Source organism: Phascolarctos cinereus, unplaced genomic scaffold (genome assembly GCF_003287225.1).
Source record: "Phascolarctos cinereus isolate Bilbo 61053 unplaced genomic scaffold, phaCin_HiC Scaffold_4;HRSCAF=312, whole genome shotgun sequence".
Classification (NCBI taxonomy): Eukaryota; Metazoa; Chordata; class Mammalia; order Diprotodontia; family Phascolarctidae; genus Phascolarctos; species Phascolarctos cinereus.
Window position 1 is genome coordinate 137,311,071 of NW_027555847.1, and position 18,888 is coordinate 137,329,958.

At 40.8% G+C, this 18,888-nt stretch overlaps 1 protein-coding gene across 5 annotated transcripts in view; it reads left to right on the forward strand.

The window, feature by feature from the left end:
* The window catches only part of ZNF263 (zinc finger protein 263), a 53,462-nt gene extending 38,967 nt beyond the window's left edge, over positions 1-14,495 (forward strand). For 3 of the 5 annotated variants that reach the window (XM_078152635.1, XM_020995465.2, XM_078152636.1), the window contains exons 4-9: positions 5,460-5,974; positions 7,189-7,369; positions 7,971-8,047; positions 8,320-8,446; positions 11,437-11,538; positions 12,030-14,495. In XM_078152635.1, coding sequence (XP_078008761.1) covers positions 5,570-5,974; positions 7,189-7,369; positions 7,971-8,047; positions 8,320-8,446; positions 11,437-11,538; positions 12,030-13,189 — 2,052 coding nt within the window. In that variant the 5' untranslated portion in view covers positions 5,460-5,569 and the 3' untranslated portion in view covers positions 13,190-14,495. Of the gene's footprint in view, positions 1-4,321; positions 4,444-5,459; positions 5,975-7,188; positions 7,370-7,970; positions 8,048-8,319; positions 8,447-11,436; positions 11,539-12,029 lie in introns of those variants that run through there. The other 2 variants (XM_078152634.1, XM_078152637.1) reach the window with 2 other exon arrangements.
* The last annotated feature ends 4,393 nt before the right edge of the window (positions 14,496-18,888 follow it).

An 18,888-nucleotide genomic window follows, 5' to 3' on the forward strand; every position in this document is an offset into this window, starting at 1 on the left:
GCTACAGATATTTTGGTGTTTATTGGTCCTTCTCTTTCTTTGGAGTATATGTCTAGTAGTGGTATGGCTGAGTCAAAGAGTATGCATAGTTTAGTGACTTTTCAGGTAGATAGTAGTTCTGAATTACTTTCCAGAATGGCTGGACCAATTAACAGCTCCATCAATAGTGCTTTAATGTATTGGTTTTTCCACAGCCTCTCTAGCAATTGTCATTTTCTATTTTTGTTATCTTTAACAGTCTGATGGATGTGAGGTATAACCTCAGAACTGCTTTAATTTGCATGTCTCTATGATTTGCAGTTATTATTCATATGATTGTTGATATCTTGGATTTCTTCCTCTGAAAACAATTTAGCCCTTTAAATACCTTAGATATGAGACCATTACTTTGAAAAATTCTACAAAGACTTTTCCCCCAGTTAATTATTTCCCTTCTGATTTTAATGGAATTAGATGTTTGCACAAAAAGTTTAAAAATTTTAAGTAATGAAATCTGTTTTATTATCTATGATCTCCTCAAACTTTTTTTTTAATCATGAATTCCTCCCCTTTCCATATCCAGGTATTTGCTTCCTTGCTCCTCTAATTTTTTACTATATGAACTTTTATATCTAAGTCAAATTTCATTTGGAAGTAATTTTGTTATATGGTGCTCCCACTATATACCTGATTTCTGCCAGAAAACTCTCCAGGTTTCCCAGCAATTTTTGTTCATAAGGTATGCCTCAGGAGTTGGGGTCTTTGGGTTCGTCAAACAGCATACCACCACTGTATTTGTTTGCTTCGGTAGTATGTATTATTCTGTTCTGCTGGTTGACCTATTTTTTTTTTACCAATACCAAATAAGTTTTGATGATCACTGCTTTGTAGTATAATTTGAAATCTAGTAATACTAGCCTCCCTAATTTCTCACTTTTAAAATTTTTCCTTGAGATTCTTGACTTTTTATCCCTTTAGGCATGTGATCTGCATTCCAAATAGGTAGTCATCCCACTGGGATCACTTTGGCCTCTGATAAGCCTCCTTTGGTATTATCTTGCTCAGCACCAGGCTTCTACCAATCTCAGGACATCTATGGCTTTGCCACTGAGAGCATAAATGCCTCCATCCTTTTCCAACTCCCTTATGTGCTGTTTTCCCCCATTAGAATGTAAGATCCTTGAAAGCAAGGACCATCTTGTTTTCACTTATTTGTACCCCAAGTGCTTAATACAGTGCCTGGAATATAGTAAGTACTTATAAATGCTTTTATTAAATCTATTTATGGTATGTATGAGTTTCATTATTTTTCTACCCATACAATGTAATCTTTAGGTAGTTTGATATGGCACGGAATAAATAGAATATAAATAGAATAGAGTAATTTAGGCACTATTGTAATTTTATTATACTAATGTCATGGCCTACCCATGAGGTATTACTATTTATTTATTTAGGTCTAAATTTCTGTAAAGAATTTTCTTATGGTTGAATTCATATAGTTCCTCTGTGTCTTGGTAGATAAAGACTACCAAATATTTTATACAGTCTGTAGTTTTGAAAGAACTTCTCTTTCTGTCTCTTCTTACTTGTTTTTTGTTTGTTGGGGTTTTTTTGGTACTATACAGAAATGCTGATGATTTATATAGGATCCCATAACTTTGTCAAATTTGTTTTAATTTTTAGTTGACTCTTTTGGGTTCCCTAGAGAGATCATATCATCCGCAAAAATGATAGTTTTGTTTTCTCTTTTCCAATGCTTCATTCCTCAATTTCTTTTTCTTGTCCTTATTCTATAGTTTGCATTTTTAGGAATATATTAGATGATAATGGTGATAATGGACAACTTTGCCTTACCCCTGATTTTATTGGAAAGACCTCTAGTTTTACTCCATTATATATCATTTTGTTTTGTGGTTTTAGATAGACACGACTTACTATATTGAGGAAAGGTTCCTTTATTCCTATCCTTTCTAGTATATTTATCAGAAATGGGTATTAAATTTTGTTGAAAGCTTTTTCAGGATCTACTGATATAGTCATATGGTTTTTATTAATCTTGTTATTAATATGGTCAATTATGCCTATTGTTTTTCTTATATTAAATCAACCCTGCATTTCTGGTACAAATTCAAGCAGGTATTATCTTTTCAGTATTTTGTCTATGATCCTTGAAGACAATAGGTTCTGAGAGTATTTTTTTCTAGTAGAATGTAAAAATCATCATTATGTAGTTCTTCCCATTAGAAGAAACATATTTACCTTTCTAAAGATTCCTCTTGTTTGCATTTCAAAATTTCTCTTCAATTCTCAGACTTCTGAATCCCAGGCAATCTAGTTTCTGGACTCCACCAACAGCCAGAACCTGCTTTCTCCAAGGTTACCAATATCTCAATTACTAAACCCAGAGGACTTTTCTTAGTCCTCATTCTTTTAGACCTCAGCTTTTGATATTGTTACCTACTGCTTCCCTCTAGGGAGTCTTTCCTTTACTTCCCTCTTCAGCTTCCATAGCACTAGTCTTTTTGAGTTCTCCTACTTGTCTCCCTGTCCCTTCTCAGTCTCTTTTGCTGGATAATCATCTTCCTACCACTCACTAAGTGGTTATGTCCCCCAAGGTTCTTTTCTCTATGCTTACTATATCCTCTCTCTTAGTTATCTCATATTATCTTCATGCAGATGACTCCCAAATCTATATATCGAGACCTGATCCTTCTCCTGAACTAGATCTAGGCTTGTATTAACAACAGGCTGCTGAACATCTTCACCTGCATGTCCAGTAGGCAATTTAAACAATATATCCAAGAGGGAATTGATTGGTGTTTTTCTCTCAAAACCTGTCCTTACTCCACGTTTTTGCCAAATCTGCTGACACCTCCTCCATGCTTCTAGTCATCCAGGTTTCTAACCTTGTAATCATCTAACACTCTTTCTTCTGCTTCAACCCCCATATCCAGTTATATTAAATTGTAAGCTCCTTAAAGGTAGGTACTGTCTTTTGCCCCTTCTCATATTCCCAGTGCTTAGCACAATACCTGGCACACAGTAAACACTTAATAAATGTTTAGTGATTGGATGCCTTTTCAATAATATCTTCACAACCTCTTGTATCTTTCCTCATCTTTCTATTCACAGCCAGGACCCTAGCTCAGGACCTCATTACTTCCTGCCTAGATTACATACAAGTAGTCTTTTAATTGGTCTCTGCCTCTAGTGTCTTTCCTCTCCAATTCATCCTCCACACAACTACCAAATTGAAATCCCTAAAACACAAATCTGACTATCATGTCAAGCTCTGCTTAAAAATCTTTAATGACTGCCTTCTGCATCTAGCCTTAACTTGACATTTAAAGCCCTCCACAACCTGGCTCCCATCTCCCTTCCTATCTGTTCATTTTTAGTCACCTTCACATATTCCCTGTTCTAGTCAAAGTGGCATGCCACCCATTCCCTCATGTACAACATCATGTCTCCATGTCTTTGCATGAGGTCCTACATGCATGGAATGTACCCACGCCTCACCTCCATCTCCTTAGATTCCTTCAAAGAACTGCTCATATACCACCTCCAATGAGGCCTTTCCTGGTTCTCCCCAATTATTAGCATTCTTCCATTCCTGAAATTATTTGGTATTTATCATACCATCTCCCTCCTAATAGAATGTAAGCTGTTAGAGCATCTTCAGTAAGGAGCTTAGCCTCTCAGTGTCTCAGTGAAAAGATTCCTCTCATTGGAAGTGCTTTAACAAACCGGTCAAATCACGGGTCCACTGCCCTTGGGCTCCCATAAGGGAAGTCACAACATCAACCTCTGCACCAGCTGCACCTACGCCACGAGTAACGAACGGCCTTTTTTTTTTTTTTAAATACAAAGTATACTCTTTGGTGCACACTGATGGCTATGGAAAATACCTGGCAAAGGAACTAGTCGCCCTGCCCTTAAGGCACAAGGCGAGAAGGCAAATGGGGTAACAAAAATTCCACGTGCAGACTAGAGTGCCTCTGCCCAAGTTGGGTTGGGCTCCTTTTCTCCCCCTTCTCATCAGCTCCCCTGCGTCTCTGGCTTCCAATCGCTCCCCGTGCCCCGTCCCAGACACTTCCACCGCCTCCCACCTCTATGCGTCTCTTGCCCCTACCCATTCCCTCCCGGAACCCTGCACTCCCCGCCTTCGTGGTGCTCGTCACTGACGCTCCCCGCCCCCTCATCTTCTCTGATTGGTCCTACGTGAATCCTTATCTCCCACACGCTCCCCGCGAGCAAAATCTACCTCTCCCGTTGGCCACCGCAGCTGACAACGAGACATGTGACTCACATGAGTCCGCCTTCGGGAAATGTAGTTCTAGAAGTTCATCCCGAACATGCGCTGTTCGAATTAGAGGCGCTTCTGAGTATCTTGGCAGGATTTCCGGCCAGGGAGCTGAGTGGGAGTCTGGAGAACAGACGGGCTTCCCGGGCCCGACCCGAGTGAGTGAACCCCTAGGGACCGGAGATGGTGCGGTTTCTCTTCTTAGGGCCGTCGTCCTGGAGTTGCAGGGGCGAGGCGGGACGGAGAACCGTGGAGGGCGGCCTGCTCTCTTCCCCAGGGCTGTTGTGGAGAAGAGGGAAGGGGAAGCTGGGGTGGGAGGGGCAGTTTCCTGGTGATGAAGCTGGGGGGGAGCTGAGGAGGGCACCGCTGATGGAGGGGGAGGCCGGAGAGGGCATCTCTGGTGGGACAGGGGAGAGGCCAGAGAGGACATCTCTGGTTTGGGGGGGGGAAGACCTGAGAGGACACCCTTGGGGAGGGGGGCGAAGGCCAGGGAGGGCATTACTGATGGGGGGAAGCCGGAGAGGACACCCCTGATGGGGGAGGGGAGAGGCCGGAGAGGACATCTCTGGTTGCGGCGGGGGGGGAGACCTGAGAGGACACCCCTGATGTGAGAGGCTGGAAAGGACACCCCTGATGAGGGGGAGGCCGGAGAGCACGTCTGTGGGTGGGGTGGACACCCCTGATGGGGGTGGGGTGGGCGGAGGCCGGGGAGGGCACCACAGATTTGGGGAGTACCTCTGGAGCCGTCTTACTCAGGGCTCCCTCACCCCACCTCCTGCATCCAGTGCCATGAAGGAGAATCTCTTATTTGCTGCAAGAGGAAGACCCTGTGAGGGCACTCATTAATAACAATAACATTCCATTTAAACTTCAACCACAAAGAGCTTTTTCTCTACTGGGTTCCCCCAGCCTAGGAGCACCACAGGGGAGGCTTTTGATCTTTTTTTTTTTTAACTGATTGTAAGCACTGACCCCAGGCCCCAGAACCCAGAGCACTTGAGTTAAAGGCTGGTGTCTTCTCCGCCGTACAGGAAAGAAGGGCAGCTTATTAAGGGGCCTGGGCTAACAGTCTACCCAGCCATAGCTATTATTTGGGACTTGGTGAATGAGGCTTGGGACAGGAAGAAAGGAGTGTCTGTATGTCATTTTCTTACAGTTTTCACTCTCCCTTTAGGATTGCTGGGGAAGAAGCAAGGCTTTTTTTGAACATTCCTGTCCAGAAGCTGATCTGAAGAGAACAGGCAGGAAACTTTGAGTAGGGGCTGCGGCTAGGCCCTAAGCTGAATGATGACTTCAGCTGTGGGCTGCCAGGCTTCAGCTCCTCAGGAGCAGGAGGGGCTCCTGATAGTCAAGCTGGAGGAAGACTGTACTTGGGGGCAGGAAATCGCTGTACAGGATCATGGAACAAGCCCTGAGACCTCCCATCAGTGCTTCAGGCATTTCCGCTACCAACAGGCAGGTGGACCTCGGCAGGCTTTCATCCAACTCCAGGAGCTTTGCCATCGTTGGCTGAGGCCAGAGATACACTCCAAGGAGCAGATCCTAGAGCTGCTGGTGCTGGAGCAGTTTCTGACCATCCTCCCTGGCGACATCCAGACCAGGGTACGGGCACAACATCCAGAGAGTGGGGAAGAGGCAGTGACTCTCGTGGAGGAATTGCAAAGAGAACAGGGAAGATGCAGGCGGCAGGTGAGAGAGCTCTTACATGACATTTGATAGGGTATAAGAGATTAGGCCATAAGGCAGTTTAATTTTCCTAGGAAGTCATATTAGAGAGAACATTGTATAGTAGAATGAGTACTGGACTTGGGAGTCAGGAAACCTGGAATCATTTCCCAGCTTTGGCACTTGTTAGCTGTGTGACCATGGGCAAGTTGTTGAATATCTCTGAACATTCTTCATCTGTAAAGTATGTTGGGGGTACAGGTGGGGAAATGCTTTTACTACCTGCTTTGCAAGGTTGTCGAGTTATAAACCTTAAAGTATTGTTAATTGCAGTTAGCGTTTGGCACATTGGCCCTGGCAGCTTTCAGCAGACAGACTTACTATTCATGAGTCACATATATTTACATTGCACTTTAGAGTTTCCTGAGAAGAAGCTGGCTTTTCTTGCATATTCTTGTTCAAGAGTACATCTGAAGAGAATTGAGTAGGGCCTCTCCCTATATTGAAGCTAGACCCTGAGCTGAATGATGACTTCAGCTGTGGACTGTGAAGCTTCAGCTCCTCAGGAGCAGGAGGACTCCTGGGAATCAGGCTGTATTTGGGGCAGCAAATCTCTGTGCAAGACTAGGAAAGTTTAAAGTGACAACGTCCTGGGGTGTAGATCGCATAAGTAGTCCAGTTTTACAGATGAGGAAACCAAAGTTCAGAGAGATCTGACTCTGACTTGACTATGATTACCCAGCTAGTAAGTAGTGGAGCTGGAACTCAAACCTAATTCTTCTGACTTATGATCATTGCTCTTTCCACCATGCCAAGCATCAATACCCTGGCCTCTCTTCTGCAACACTGATTTCCAGTTGGTCTGTTAACTTGAAAAGCACATTTGGCACTTCAGGCTCACTAGCTTTCAAGGCCACACAGGTTGACTTACTGAGGATGAAAGAATGGGAGCAGCCAGTGTGGTTGTGGAGGGTTTGAATGAGAACAGTGTAGAGGAAAGTGACACAATACCTCTTTGAACTACAGCCAGGTCTGTTTCAGTCTCAGCGTTTCTTTCAGTACCTTCTATGTGGTTTTTCAGTACACTTGGGAGTCAAAAACCCTTCAAATCATCATCCTTTCTTTTCGTGGGGTATGCCCTATAGTTTACTATTAAGGATTTTTCCTCAGAATCCAGTAGGGATACCACCTGCCATTGGGCCCTGTTGTGGTGATGAATGATCTGGGCTGGTTCCCAGGTTACAATCCATGGGCGGGGACAGGCAGTGCCTTTGGAGGAGACCTCACCCCTGGGAGCAGCACAGGAACCACCGAACTTCAAGCTGGAGCCATCGGAGACTGAGCAGAGCCCTTGCCTTGGACTACAGGACCTGCTGGGCCCTTGCCCTAAAGGGGGGCCCCAACCCCTAAAGGAGAGGGGTGAGGAGCAGAGATTCATCTGGGGAGAGAGCTCCCTTGAGGGGAGGGATGTTAGAAAAAGTAACCTCAAGGGGCTTATGGTTCCCCTTAAGAGAGGTATACGTAGTGTCTCTCTTTGGTTAGTGGGGAAACGGGCTGCAGCAAAGAACACATTCCTATAGTCAGTATGATCTCAAGCAGGAGTTTGAAGGTTTCATTTGAGGACCTCAGTGGCCACAAAAACAATAGTTTTTGGTTTTTGTTCCTAGCAGCTTGGGAAGGGATGGAATTGCCCTAGGATCCCTTTTTCTCTGTAAAAAGGGAAGCCATGTTTCATGGAGAGTTGTAGGCTGAGTAAATAGAGAGAAAGGGAGTAACAGGACTTATAGGAAATTTTCAAAATATTCCTCCACTTTTTGGAACCAATTCGAACACAATTTGGAACTAATACCACTATTTGGAACCAATTTGCTATGTATATGCCTTTGTTTCTTTTCTTTCTAGAATGTCAGCTCAGCTGGAACTGAGCAGTGGGGGAGAAATCAGCTCTTTGTAGTGAATAGCATAGCATCAAAATAGGAACAAGAATGCTGTTCTGATCCTTTTTATTTGTCTCCTTCAGCATCATCTACTCCCTGGATTTCTCTCCTTCCTTCAAAGGCAGAAGGCACCGAAGACAAAGAGACAGCAGGGTCCCAGGTGATATGGCAGTTCCCGTTGTTCTTCCTGAACTCCCATTCCTGTTGCCTTAATGTTATCATTGCAGAGTCTCCGTATCAAGTCATGTGCAGAAATTTTGTATTAGGGGAATTATCCCTCTCTTTCATTTGTTTTCTCCACATAACAATCATAGATTTTGTATGATTCCTATATGGATCCTACCCTCAATGTCCCTAGTTTTTCTTTTACATTTTAATAGTTGTGTTCTTAGATTGAGTAAATATTGAGAAGGAATCTTTGTGCTGTTTCAGTTGCCTGTGACCTTTGAGGATGTGGCAGTATACCTCTCTCAGGAGGAATGGGGGCATCAGGAGCCCAGTAAGAAGGCCATTTCCAGGGAAGCCATGCAGGAGAATTATGAGAATGTGGTTACGTTAGGTAAGAATTTCTTATCCAGTAATAAAACCTACAGATATCTGACAATAGTACCTGTCCCTTAATAGCCAGGTCACTTTTATAAGTTCCATATAGTACAAGAGGGGTCAGATGGAGGGAGGAACCAATCTAATGTGGAGGCCCTTTGGCTTGGGGCCTCAGTGCTACAAGTTCCAGAGCCTAAGAACCGTATTTGTAGTCCTGGAGTAGGATATATCTAATCCAAAGGAATTACAAGGCCAGATGGACTCTTGTAACTTTGGGTTTTGTATGGCAGCTATAGCCTAGTGCAGTAAAAAGAGCACTGACCTTAGTAGTAGGACCTAAATTAGAATATTGGCTCTTCTACATGCTATCTGTGTGACCTTAGGAAAAAATAATATACTAATTAGCTAGTAATTATTAATTTATATGTATTATAGTAATAAATTATGCAATAATAATACAATAATACAATAATAATAATAATAATAAGCTAACATTTATAGAATGCTCTAAGATTTGCAAAGTGCTTTACAAATATTTCATTCGATCTTCCCAACAACACTGTGAGGTAATCCCCATAACAATACCACCCGTCCTAAAAATATCAACCCTTATCGTAACAATCACAGGACTATTAATTGCCATTGAACTAAACTCCTTAACCAACAAATCACCAATACCACCTTTCATACACATACACAACTTCTCAATCATACTAGGATACTTCACACACTTATTCAACTGACTATTTATTATCCCTGTCTTAACAGATGAAGAAACTGAGGCAGAGAAGTTACATGACTTGCCTAGGGTCACACAGCTAGTGAGGGTCTGAGGCTAGAATTGAACTCAGTCTACTACACAACTAGTAAGTATCAGAGACAGGATTTTGACTCACATCCTCTGATTTCAGAGCCGTTGCTCTGTACCCGTATTATTGTCCTCATTTTTCAGCTGAAATATGTCAGGGCAGGTTAAGTGACTTGCCCTTGCCCACACATCTAGCTAGTAAATATCAGAGGCAGAATTTGTACTCAGGTTCTTCCTGATTCCAAATCCAGTTCTCTTCTTCATTATGCCAACCTACTTTTCAAAATTGCTTCTGCATTCTTCTACAAAATGTCTGATTGCTAGGGAAATCCTTCCTGACGATAAGGCATGTAGCCAATGTTCTTCTGTAGAGCTGGGGATAAAATTGGAGATTGGGAGAACTGTCATTGAGCAGATGGTAGAGTAGAATGCAGTGTCAGTAGAAAGAACTTAGGCTACTAGGTTATGGCTGTGTCTTTGTTCATTCCGATTTCTATAACATCCCAGTTGGCCTTGGGGGACAGTGTCCCCAGCTATATTCTTGCCACTGTTGCAGCAGAGGTTGATGGGATGCTATGAATTTCACCCCTAACCTTTCCTTTACTATGTAAGCATGGTTATAGGGAACAAGGGAAGCTGAAATTCTGTTGAATACATTATTTAATATCCCTTCTAAATTTGAAGAAATATAAAATGTCTTCTCTGCATCTTTTCCCAGTCTTCTCAGCCAGACTAAATACAGGTGTGCCTCGTGTTATGCTTTATTATGTTGCTAAAAAGTTGTGGCTAATCTATACCTTGAATGTGCCGATGGGGAATCTTTTAAAAAGAATTTTATGGTGATTTTTTTAGTGAAGTGAAGTATTACCCCTTAATTTATTTTAATGTGTCAGGTTTGCTTAAAGTGAACTACATCTTTAGATGAATATTTCTTTAGAGTACCTGTTGCTAGCATTTTTGATTGTTTTCCTTTAGGCCTTCTTTATTTCAGTGTAGAGTTCAACACTGAACAGAGCACTCCAAATAAAGACCTGGGCATCGATGAAAATTGAAGGGATTCATATTTATTGCTTTTTTTTTAAATGAAATCTGTTTTTTAATTTATTTTTTCTCAATTACATGTAAAAACAATTTTTAACTTCATTTTTTAAAATTTTGAGTTACAAATTCTCTTCCTCTTTCCCTCCTCTTCCCCCTCCTTGAGAAGGCAAGCAATCTGTTATAGATTAATATGGGCGGTCGTACAAAACATATTTCCATATTAGCCATGTTACAAAATAAAACACAGACAACCCCTTCCTCCCCCCTAAAACATAATAAAAATAAAGTAAAAAAAAAAGTATGCTTCCATCTGCATTCACACTCCATCAATTCTTTCTCTGGAGATAGATGGCATTTTTCATCATAAGTCCTTCAAGATTATCTAGGATCATTGTATTGCTGAGAATAGCTAAGTCATACAATATTACTGTTACTGTGTACAATGTTCTCACTTCACTTTGCATCAGATCATATAAGTCTTTCCTGGTTTTTCTGAAGCATCCTGCTTATCATTTCTTATAGCACAATAGAATACCACATTCTATATTTCTGCATGTTATAATCCAGTTTTTATCTGTTGGCAGCTAACTTCGTGTTGTTTTTTAAACAGCATTCCTTTTTACTTTGCTGTGAGCCCCAGATAATTTTTGGGGGGGGGACATCCTTGGACAAAATCAATAGCCTCACATTTTGTACAGTGAGTTTTTCTTTCTGTACTGTCTCCTTTGCATATTTATTCTACTTTCAATTTAAACTCCTGTAAAGGTTATTTTATATTTTAATGTAGCTGTTAAAGATACTGGCCATTACACTACTGTTACCAATAAGTGAAAATGTTCTAATATGTCAACTACCCTGTCATAGGAGGATAAAACTCTTCCTTTTTTTGTCTCAACTACTTTTTCAGCATCTTTCCCAAGTGTTTTTATTGTCACATCTCTGTACTTTGGCATTTAGTTTACACACATTTAGTACTTTGAAAGCCTTGAAATTCAGTAAAAAGGAGATTTTAGTATATATAATAGGGAATCCCAATCAGTGTTCTAGTATATATGAACTAAATTTCTCAGCAGTATCTTACATAATCTACCTGCCTGCCTTGTTACTAATTCTGAGGAGTTAGAGGAAAGAACTGATTTTGCATGTTGTTTCGACAGAATCTCAGATTCCCAATCAAGACCCAGCCACCCAAGTAGAACAAGAGGAAAAGGCACGGGATCCCAATCTCCAGAGTGTCAAGGAGCAAGGGAGCTCCCGAGGTGAGGAATAAAAAGGAAAAGCTTCACAACTGGGAAAGCTTCCTTGAACATAATTCCTAGGGCACTTAGATGGTAAGGTCATTCTGCTGCTACTGAAAACAGGTGGTTACCTGACATAATATGATTCTATATACTTTGTCCACTCTCTGTTATCTAAGGGCAGAGGTCACAGATTAACCCTAGCCAGAGAATTTATGTCTTTCAAATTAATTGGATTAATGCCATTCTCCTTAAATGGATCTTAATTTGTTAACACTTAATTTGTTCTTACATATAATGATTTCTATCAAGAGTCTTTCTTTCCTGGAATTTTTAATGGGAACTCTTTAGGAAGTTGAAGCAGAATTAGCCCCTTCTGGGCATCCAATGCTTGATGTATATATTATGTAGAATATTTCAGATGGATGCCATTCATTGGCTTTCTTTCCCTGTGGTCCAGGGATGAACTCTCTTTGGGTTTTTTTGTTTGTTTGTTTTTTCATTTATGCCAGCAGAAGAGAAGAAAGAAAACAAAGAAGAGAGTTCTCCTTCTGAACACTTTGATGAAGAGCAACCTCAAGAAATACCCTCAGGACATTCAGAAATAGAAGTTCCCTGGAGTCCTGAGCAGGGAAAATCAGAAGGACAATGGAATCCTTCTCCAGAGGAGAGACTGGGAAAACCCATAGCTTGGGCATTGGGTTGCAATGAATTGATAAGACCAAAGAAACCTCAGCCAGGAGAGAAATTATATAAATGTCCTGTGTGTGAAAAAAATTTCTCTAACAACTCAAATCTTATTAGACACCAGAGAACCCATACAACAGAGAGACTCTGTATGGGTTTAGAGTGTGGGGAAATTTTCAGCGGGAATCCACATTTTATTCCACCTCATAGAGTACATCTGGGAGAAGAAGCCCACAAGTGTCTTGAGTGTGGAAAAAGCTTCAGTCAGAACACACACCTGACTAGACATCAGCGTACTCATACAGGTGAGAAGCCCTATCAGTGTAATGTGTGTGGGAAAAGCTTCTCTTGCAACTCAAACCTTCACAGGCATCAGAGGACCCATACTGGTGAGAAACCCTACAAGTGCCCTGAGTGTGGAGAAATTTTTTCTCATAGTTCTAACCTCATTAGGCACCAGAGAATTCACACAGGAGAGAGACCCTATAAATGCTCTGAATGTGGGAAAGGTTTCTCTCGAAGTTCACATCTTGTTATACATGAGAGAACCCATGAGAGAGAGAGATTTTACCCTTTCTCTGAATGTGGGGGAACAGTAAGTAACAGTACAGCATTCATCACAAATCATGGAACCCAGAGAGGAGAGAAGAAACTCTTCAAATGTTTGACATGTGGGAAAAGCTTTAGGCAGGGTATGCATCTCACCAGACATCAGAGAATACACACGGGAGAAAAACCTTATAAATGTCCTCTGTGTGGGGAAAATTTCTCTCACAGCTCTAATCTTATTAGGCACCAGAGAATCCACACAGGAGAGAAGCCTTATACCTGTCATGAATGTGGGGACAGTTTTTCCCACAGCTCTAATCGGATTCGACATCTGAGAACCCATACTGGAGAGAGGCCTTATAAATGTTCTCAATGTGGAGAAAGTTTTTCTCGAAGTTCTCGTCTTATGAGTCACCAGAGAACTCACACAGGCTAGAAATGGTTTGCAATTTTGATGTAGCCAGTTTCACAGAAGAGCTTTTCTTTGGTTGGTCTTCACCATCTCAACAGACAGACCTCTACTTTAAAGAAATTACTTCAAAGAATGACTTTGCGGGTAGGGAGAATTTTGTCCAGACAAGCTTGAGTTAGCCTCAAGCTGTGAAAAGACATTCCTCCATCTTCTCCAGAGTCTGGGGGCAACAGAGAGAACAGCAGGTGCGCTCTGTAGTGACCCCCTCAGAGAAGAGTTCTGTGGTAAGTCCTCCCAGTTCCTAAGGTAAACACTCCTCGGCATATATATCCAAATTTTGATTTGGCTCCCTTGCTGTGCCTGTTATCTCTAGTCAAATAGGATAAAGTGGGAGAAGTTTATATTCTGTGTCTGTCATCCTTCTTCAGAGGTGGAGTATTTGGGCCACTTGAGGCTCTGGAGACAAACCTGAAACTTTCCTGGAAGGCACTGGCTCTAATTTTATTTTGAAAAAAAACATGAACAAGCCAAGACAATGATAACAGCATCACTTCATCTAATAAAAGTGACCACTGGAAGGGAATTGCTTCAAAAAAGAGAGCTTGGCAGTCCAGAAACCAAAGGGAAATGGCATCATAGAAGTTTCAGGTCAGTGAAAGAAATAGTAAAGAATGTGGAAGTCTGGATCAACCTACTCACGTGCAGGGATTTTTAGGCTTTTTTTTTTCTATTGCAACAGTGGTAGAGGAAGAGCCATCCAGGAGAAAAGCTCTAAACTGTTCAAGAATTCTTGAATCTAATTGGCTTTTCCTGGGTAAGATGGTGGACAGATGTCCAGGAAGATGAGCGTAGGTTCACCAAGACAAGAAGATTGGAATAGCCTGAGGGTCATGGGGGATGAGGATCAGAGGTCATGGACTGGCTCTTCCTTACTCCTCTGAAGTTGTCCAGATTAAGTCATGGAGCCTCCTATCCTCCACCGAAGGTACATTAGAATGATCAACATGTCTTAAAGAACCATAAACCTACATGGCTTATCAGTAATACCCTTCCTCAACCCCAGTATTGATCTGCTTCTTTTGCCTTGCTTTGAGTTGATGGCTCTTTATTTATATTGGCCTTCTGGACTGACTGGGGAAGTTCTGATAAAAATCCTACCAATTGGATTTATTATGTATCTATTACTAGCATATACTGAGGCTAGAACAATTATGGAAGTCCATGGGTAAGCCCAATACCTGTCTTGCTCACACTGGACTTATCACAGAGCCTTTAAAAGGAATGTTTTTACCTTCTATGAACTTGGTGTAATAAAGTCAAATTTCTTTCATGTCTGGCTTCTTCTTTTAAGTCTTAATAGTATTAAACCTTTTGTGAAGAAACTGAGGTGAAATAGGTGATGTCATAAGTCTTACCCTTTAATGACAGGCCATTTTGGTGGTCTTTAAACAATTTCCATGAAGAAAATTCAGATATTCCTGACCATAAGCCATGAAATGTTTAAATTTCCTAAAATCATGAAAGTAAAAGGGAGAGTTTGGGTGAAGAAAGTTCAACAATCAGTGTCCTGGAAGAGAGTGTGCCTTAGTAGGGAACAGTGAAGGATTTGTGGGGTGGATGTTCTAGTATTTCCATGGAAGAGGTGGTACACACGTAGGCATTTTTTCCAGTCCAGAAATGATCTCTTGAAGCTACTCTGAAGAATTAATCCCCAAGCAATTTATTAAGAGCCCATTAATGTTTGAAGTTTTGTAGTAGGTACTAGGGATTTCAAGACCCAAAATGAAAGTCCTTGCCCTCAAGGAGTTTATATTCAATCAAGGTAGATGTTAGGTAAAGGCCTTTCAGGGAAGAAAGCAATGGCAAATTCCACTGGTGATGGACGATCCAAATATAAGAATCTTGGTGTTAGACATTTTCTTTCACTTCCCTTTGCTTATCGGTGATCTCACTGTTACAGTTTTCCTGTCCATCTTCTCTGCGTTTTTCTATTAGCCAGTTCTTCTTACTTGTTTTCTTGTTATTTCTTTCCTTCTGCTTTTTTTTAAGTACTTACTTTGTACAGGGTTCTGGAGATACAAAAAAAAAATTAAAGTCTATTCTCCTAGGGAGTTTGCATTCTCTCTTTCTGTGGGCTTTGATTTCTTTTCCTCCTCAATTTTTCTCCATAATTCCTTTTGATAAGCTGAATTAACTGTCTCTTTCTGGCTTAGAGAAGTCTCCTCTAGTTGTTTAAACAATGGTACCAAAAATAGTTAATTTGGGCTAAGTTTTTCCATGATGCCTACTAATTGGATCCCCAGGAGTCCTTACAAATATGATAATGTGTGCTTATTCCACTTGAATATAACTTGTGGTTCAGACCTGAGATACAGTCAGTGAGGGATGGTATGAAATTTTTAAATTGTTTGTCTCATTCTGAGTTGCCATTTGAATCCTCTCTTTTCTTTGACTCCTAAAAGCCATTTTTAGAAAATGGACCTTGACACATCCCATCCCAAGGACAAGAAGGCAAAATTTTGAGAGCTAAAGAGGAGCCACATAAATGAAATGGGACCGATTTACATAGGAAAGCAAAACTGAACAGTTAAGAGTTAGGGGACTAGAGCTTCACGATTATCGTTGGGGTAGTTTCTGCCAAAGTCATGTCTACATTCTAAGCAAAGACCAATGTCCCACACATACTTCCCTACCTATTGATCATATCAGCAAATATTTAATATATATTTTCTTTCATTAAGCTTCACAGTCTGGTTGTGAGGAAAGTGATTTATAAACTTTAATAAATGTGCAGCTCTTGATGTGCCCACACATTATACAAGGGAAATATAATACGCAGTCATGTTCTGCACTTTATAATGTTAGAATGTAACTGGGAAGACAGAAACATGGAGCAATTAGAGCAGTAGAGGCTAAACAATGTTGCTGAGGGTACACCAGTTTCATGATGGGATAAAACACGCTGGGAGTAGTTAGGCCACGTGGACTTAGTGGAACTTAGGATCATTGATTTAGAGGCTTCAGAAGTCACTGTAGTCTAGCACTTTTATTTTATAGATGATTAAACTAGCCAAAAAGGTTAACAACTTTGCCTGAGTCCCACAGGAAACACGTGGTAGAACTGGTATTTGTACCTAGGTTGTCAGTCTAAACTGAGTGCCAACTTTGAGGAAATTCTTCAAAGATAGGCATACAGATAGACAGGCAGAGTAAAGGAAGCATGACAACCTGGTGGAGGAAGAGGGTATGCTGAGCAATTTGTTGTTAAGTCCATGGATTTTCTTGGCAAAGATAATGGAGTGGTTTGCCATTCCCTTCTCCAGTGGAGTAAGGCAAATGAGTTAAGTGATTTGCCCAGGGTCTCGCAACTAATAAGTGTCTGAGGCTAGATTTAAACTCAGGTCTTGCTGATTCCAGGCCCAGTGCTCTATGCAGCAATAAGCCACCTAGCTGCCTCTAAGAGTAGGATGAGAGTATGAGTATAATGTTCAATATAGTTCAGGTGAAATCAGATTATGGAGACCCTTGAAAACCAGACAGGATTTTTGCTATTGCAGTAGAGGGTAGGGAATCATTGTATGTCTTTGAGCAGAGGAGTAACATGATGAAAGTGAAGATTAAGGAAGTTTATTCTGGCAGGAAGTGTGCAAGGTAGATTCAAGTTGGGAGAGATGAGAATCAGGGAGACCAGAAGAGTAACCTAAGCATAAATTGGTGACACACTGAAAAAGGATGGTAGCAGTGGGAATAGAGAAGAAAGTATGAATATTAACACCATTTTGAAGGAAAAAAAGAGAGGTTGGACCTGATGATTAACATAGGATGAAAGAGGAGTATATGTCACATGACAATTTCAGGCATGGATGATCAGAAGAATGATGATGGTACCACTGAATTCCCAAAGTTGAAGAAGGCAATCTGGAGTTCTGGAGGTGGCCAAGAGGAAAAGGAGATAATATATTTGCTTTGGGACATTTCATTTTTTAAAAAAATTTATTCAGCATTTTATTTTTCCCCAGTTACATGTAAGAAAAAATGTTAACATTCATTTTTAAAACTTTGAGTTCCAAATTCTCTCCCTCCCTCCCCATCCCCCACCATTGAGAAGGCAAACAATTCAATAGGCGTTATACATATCATGCAAAACATTTCCATAATAGTCATGTTGTCAAAGAAAACAGACCAAAGAAAACCTCAAGAAAAATAAAGTAAAAAAAAGTATGTTTCAATCTGTATTCAGACACCATCAGTTCTTTCTCTGGGGATGGAAAGCATTTTTCATCATAAGTCCTCCAGAGTTGTCTTGGATCACTGTATTTGCTGAGGATAGCTAAGTCATTCACAGCAGATCATCTTATAATATTGCTTTTACTTTGTACACAGTACATTTCACTTTGCATCAGCTCAGGAAAGTCAGGGTTTTTCTGAGAGCATCCTGCTCATCATTTCTTATAACACAATAGTATTCCATCACAATCACATAGTACAGTTTGTTCAGCCATTCCCCAATTGATAGGCATCTCCTCAATTTGCAATTCTTTGCCACCGGAAAAGAGTGGCTATAAATATTTTTGTACATATAGGTCTTTTATCTTTTGGGATACAAACCTGGTAGTAGGATTGCTAGACCAAAAGGTATGCATGGTTTTATAGCCATTTGGGCATAGTTCCAAATTGCTCTCCAGAATGGTTGAATCAGTTCACAATTCCACAGACAGTGCATTAATGTCTTGTTTTTCCCATATCCCCTCCAACATTTGTCATTTTCCTTTTCTGTCCTATTAGCCAATCTAATAAGTATGAGGTAGTACCTCAGAATTGTTTTAATTTGTGTTTCTCCAATCAGTAGCGAGTTAGAGCATTTTTTTATATGGCTATAGATAGCTTTGATTAATTCGTCTGAAAACTGTTTATATCTTTTGGTCATTTATCATTTGGTTAATGGCTTTTAGTTTTATAAATTTGACTCAGTTCTCTGTGTTTGAGGAATGAGGCCTTTATCAGAGAAGCTTGCTTCAAATTTTTTTCATAGTTACTATTGCAAACTGAATTTCCCTCCATCCTATTTGCCCCCCCATTTATTCTATTCTCTCTTCTTTCACCCTGTCCTTCCTCCTTCTGACTGCCTCCTGCCCCAATCTGCCCTCCCTTCTATCACCACCATCCCCTTTTTCTCAAACCCCCTCCTCCTACTTTCCTGTAGGGTAAGATAGATTTCCATACTCAATTGATTGTGTATGTTATTTTTGAGCCAATTCTGATGCATAAGGTTCATTCACTCCCCTTCACCTCTGTTCTCCTTCCCTCCGCTGTAAAAGCTTTTTCTTGCCTCTCTTATGTGAGATTTACCTCATTCTACCTCTCCCTTTCTCCTAGTACATTACTCTCACCCCTTAATTTTAATTTTTTACACATGATCCCTGCATGTTCAACTCACACCTGTGCCCTCTGTCTATATAGACTCCTAACTGCCCAACAATGAGAAAGGTCTTATAAGTTACATTTATCATCTTCCTATGTAGAAATGTAAAACACTTAAAGTACCTTATGATTTCCCTTTCCTGTTTATGTTTGTGCTTCTCTTGATTCTTATATTTGAAAGTCAGATTTCCTATTCAGCTCTGATCTTTTTATCAAGAATGCTTGAAAGTTCTCCGTTTCACTGAATATCCATTTTCCCCCCAGGAAAAATTATACTCAGTTTGCTAGGTAGGTGATTCTTG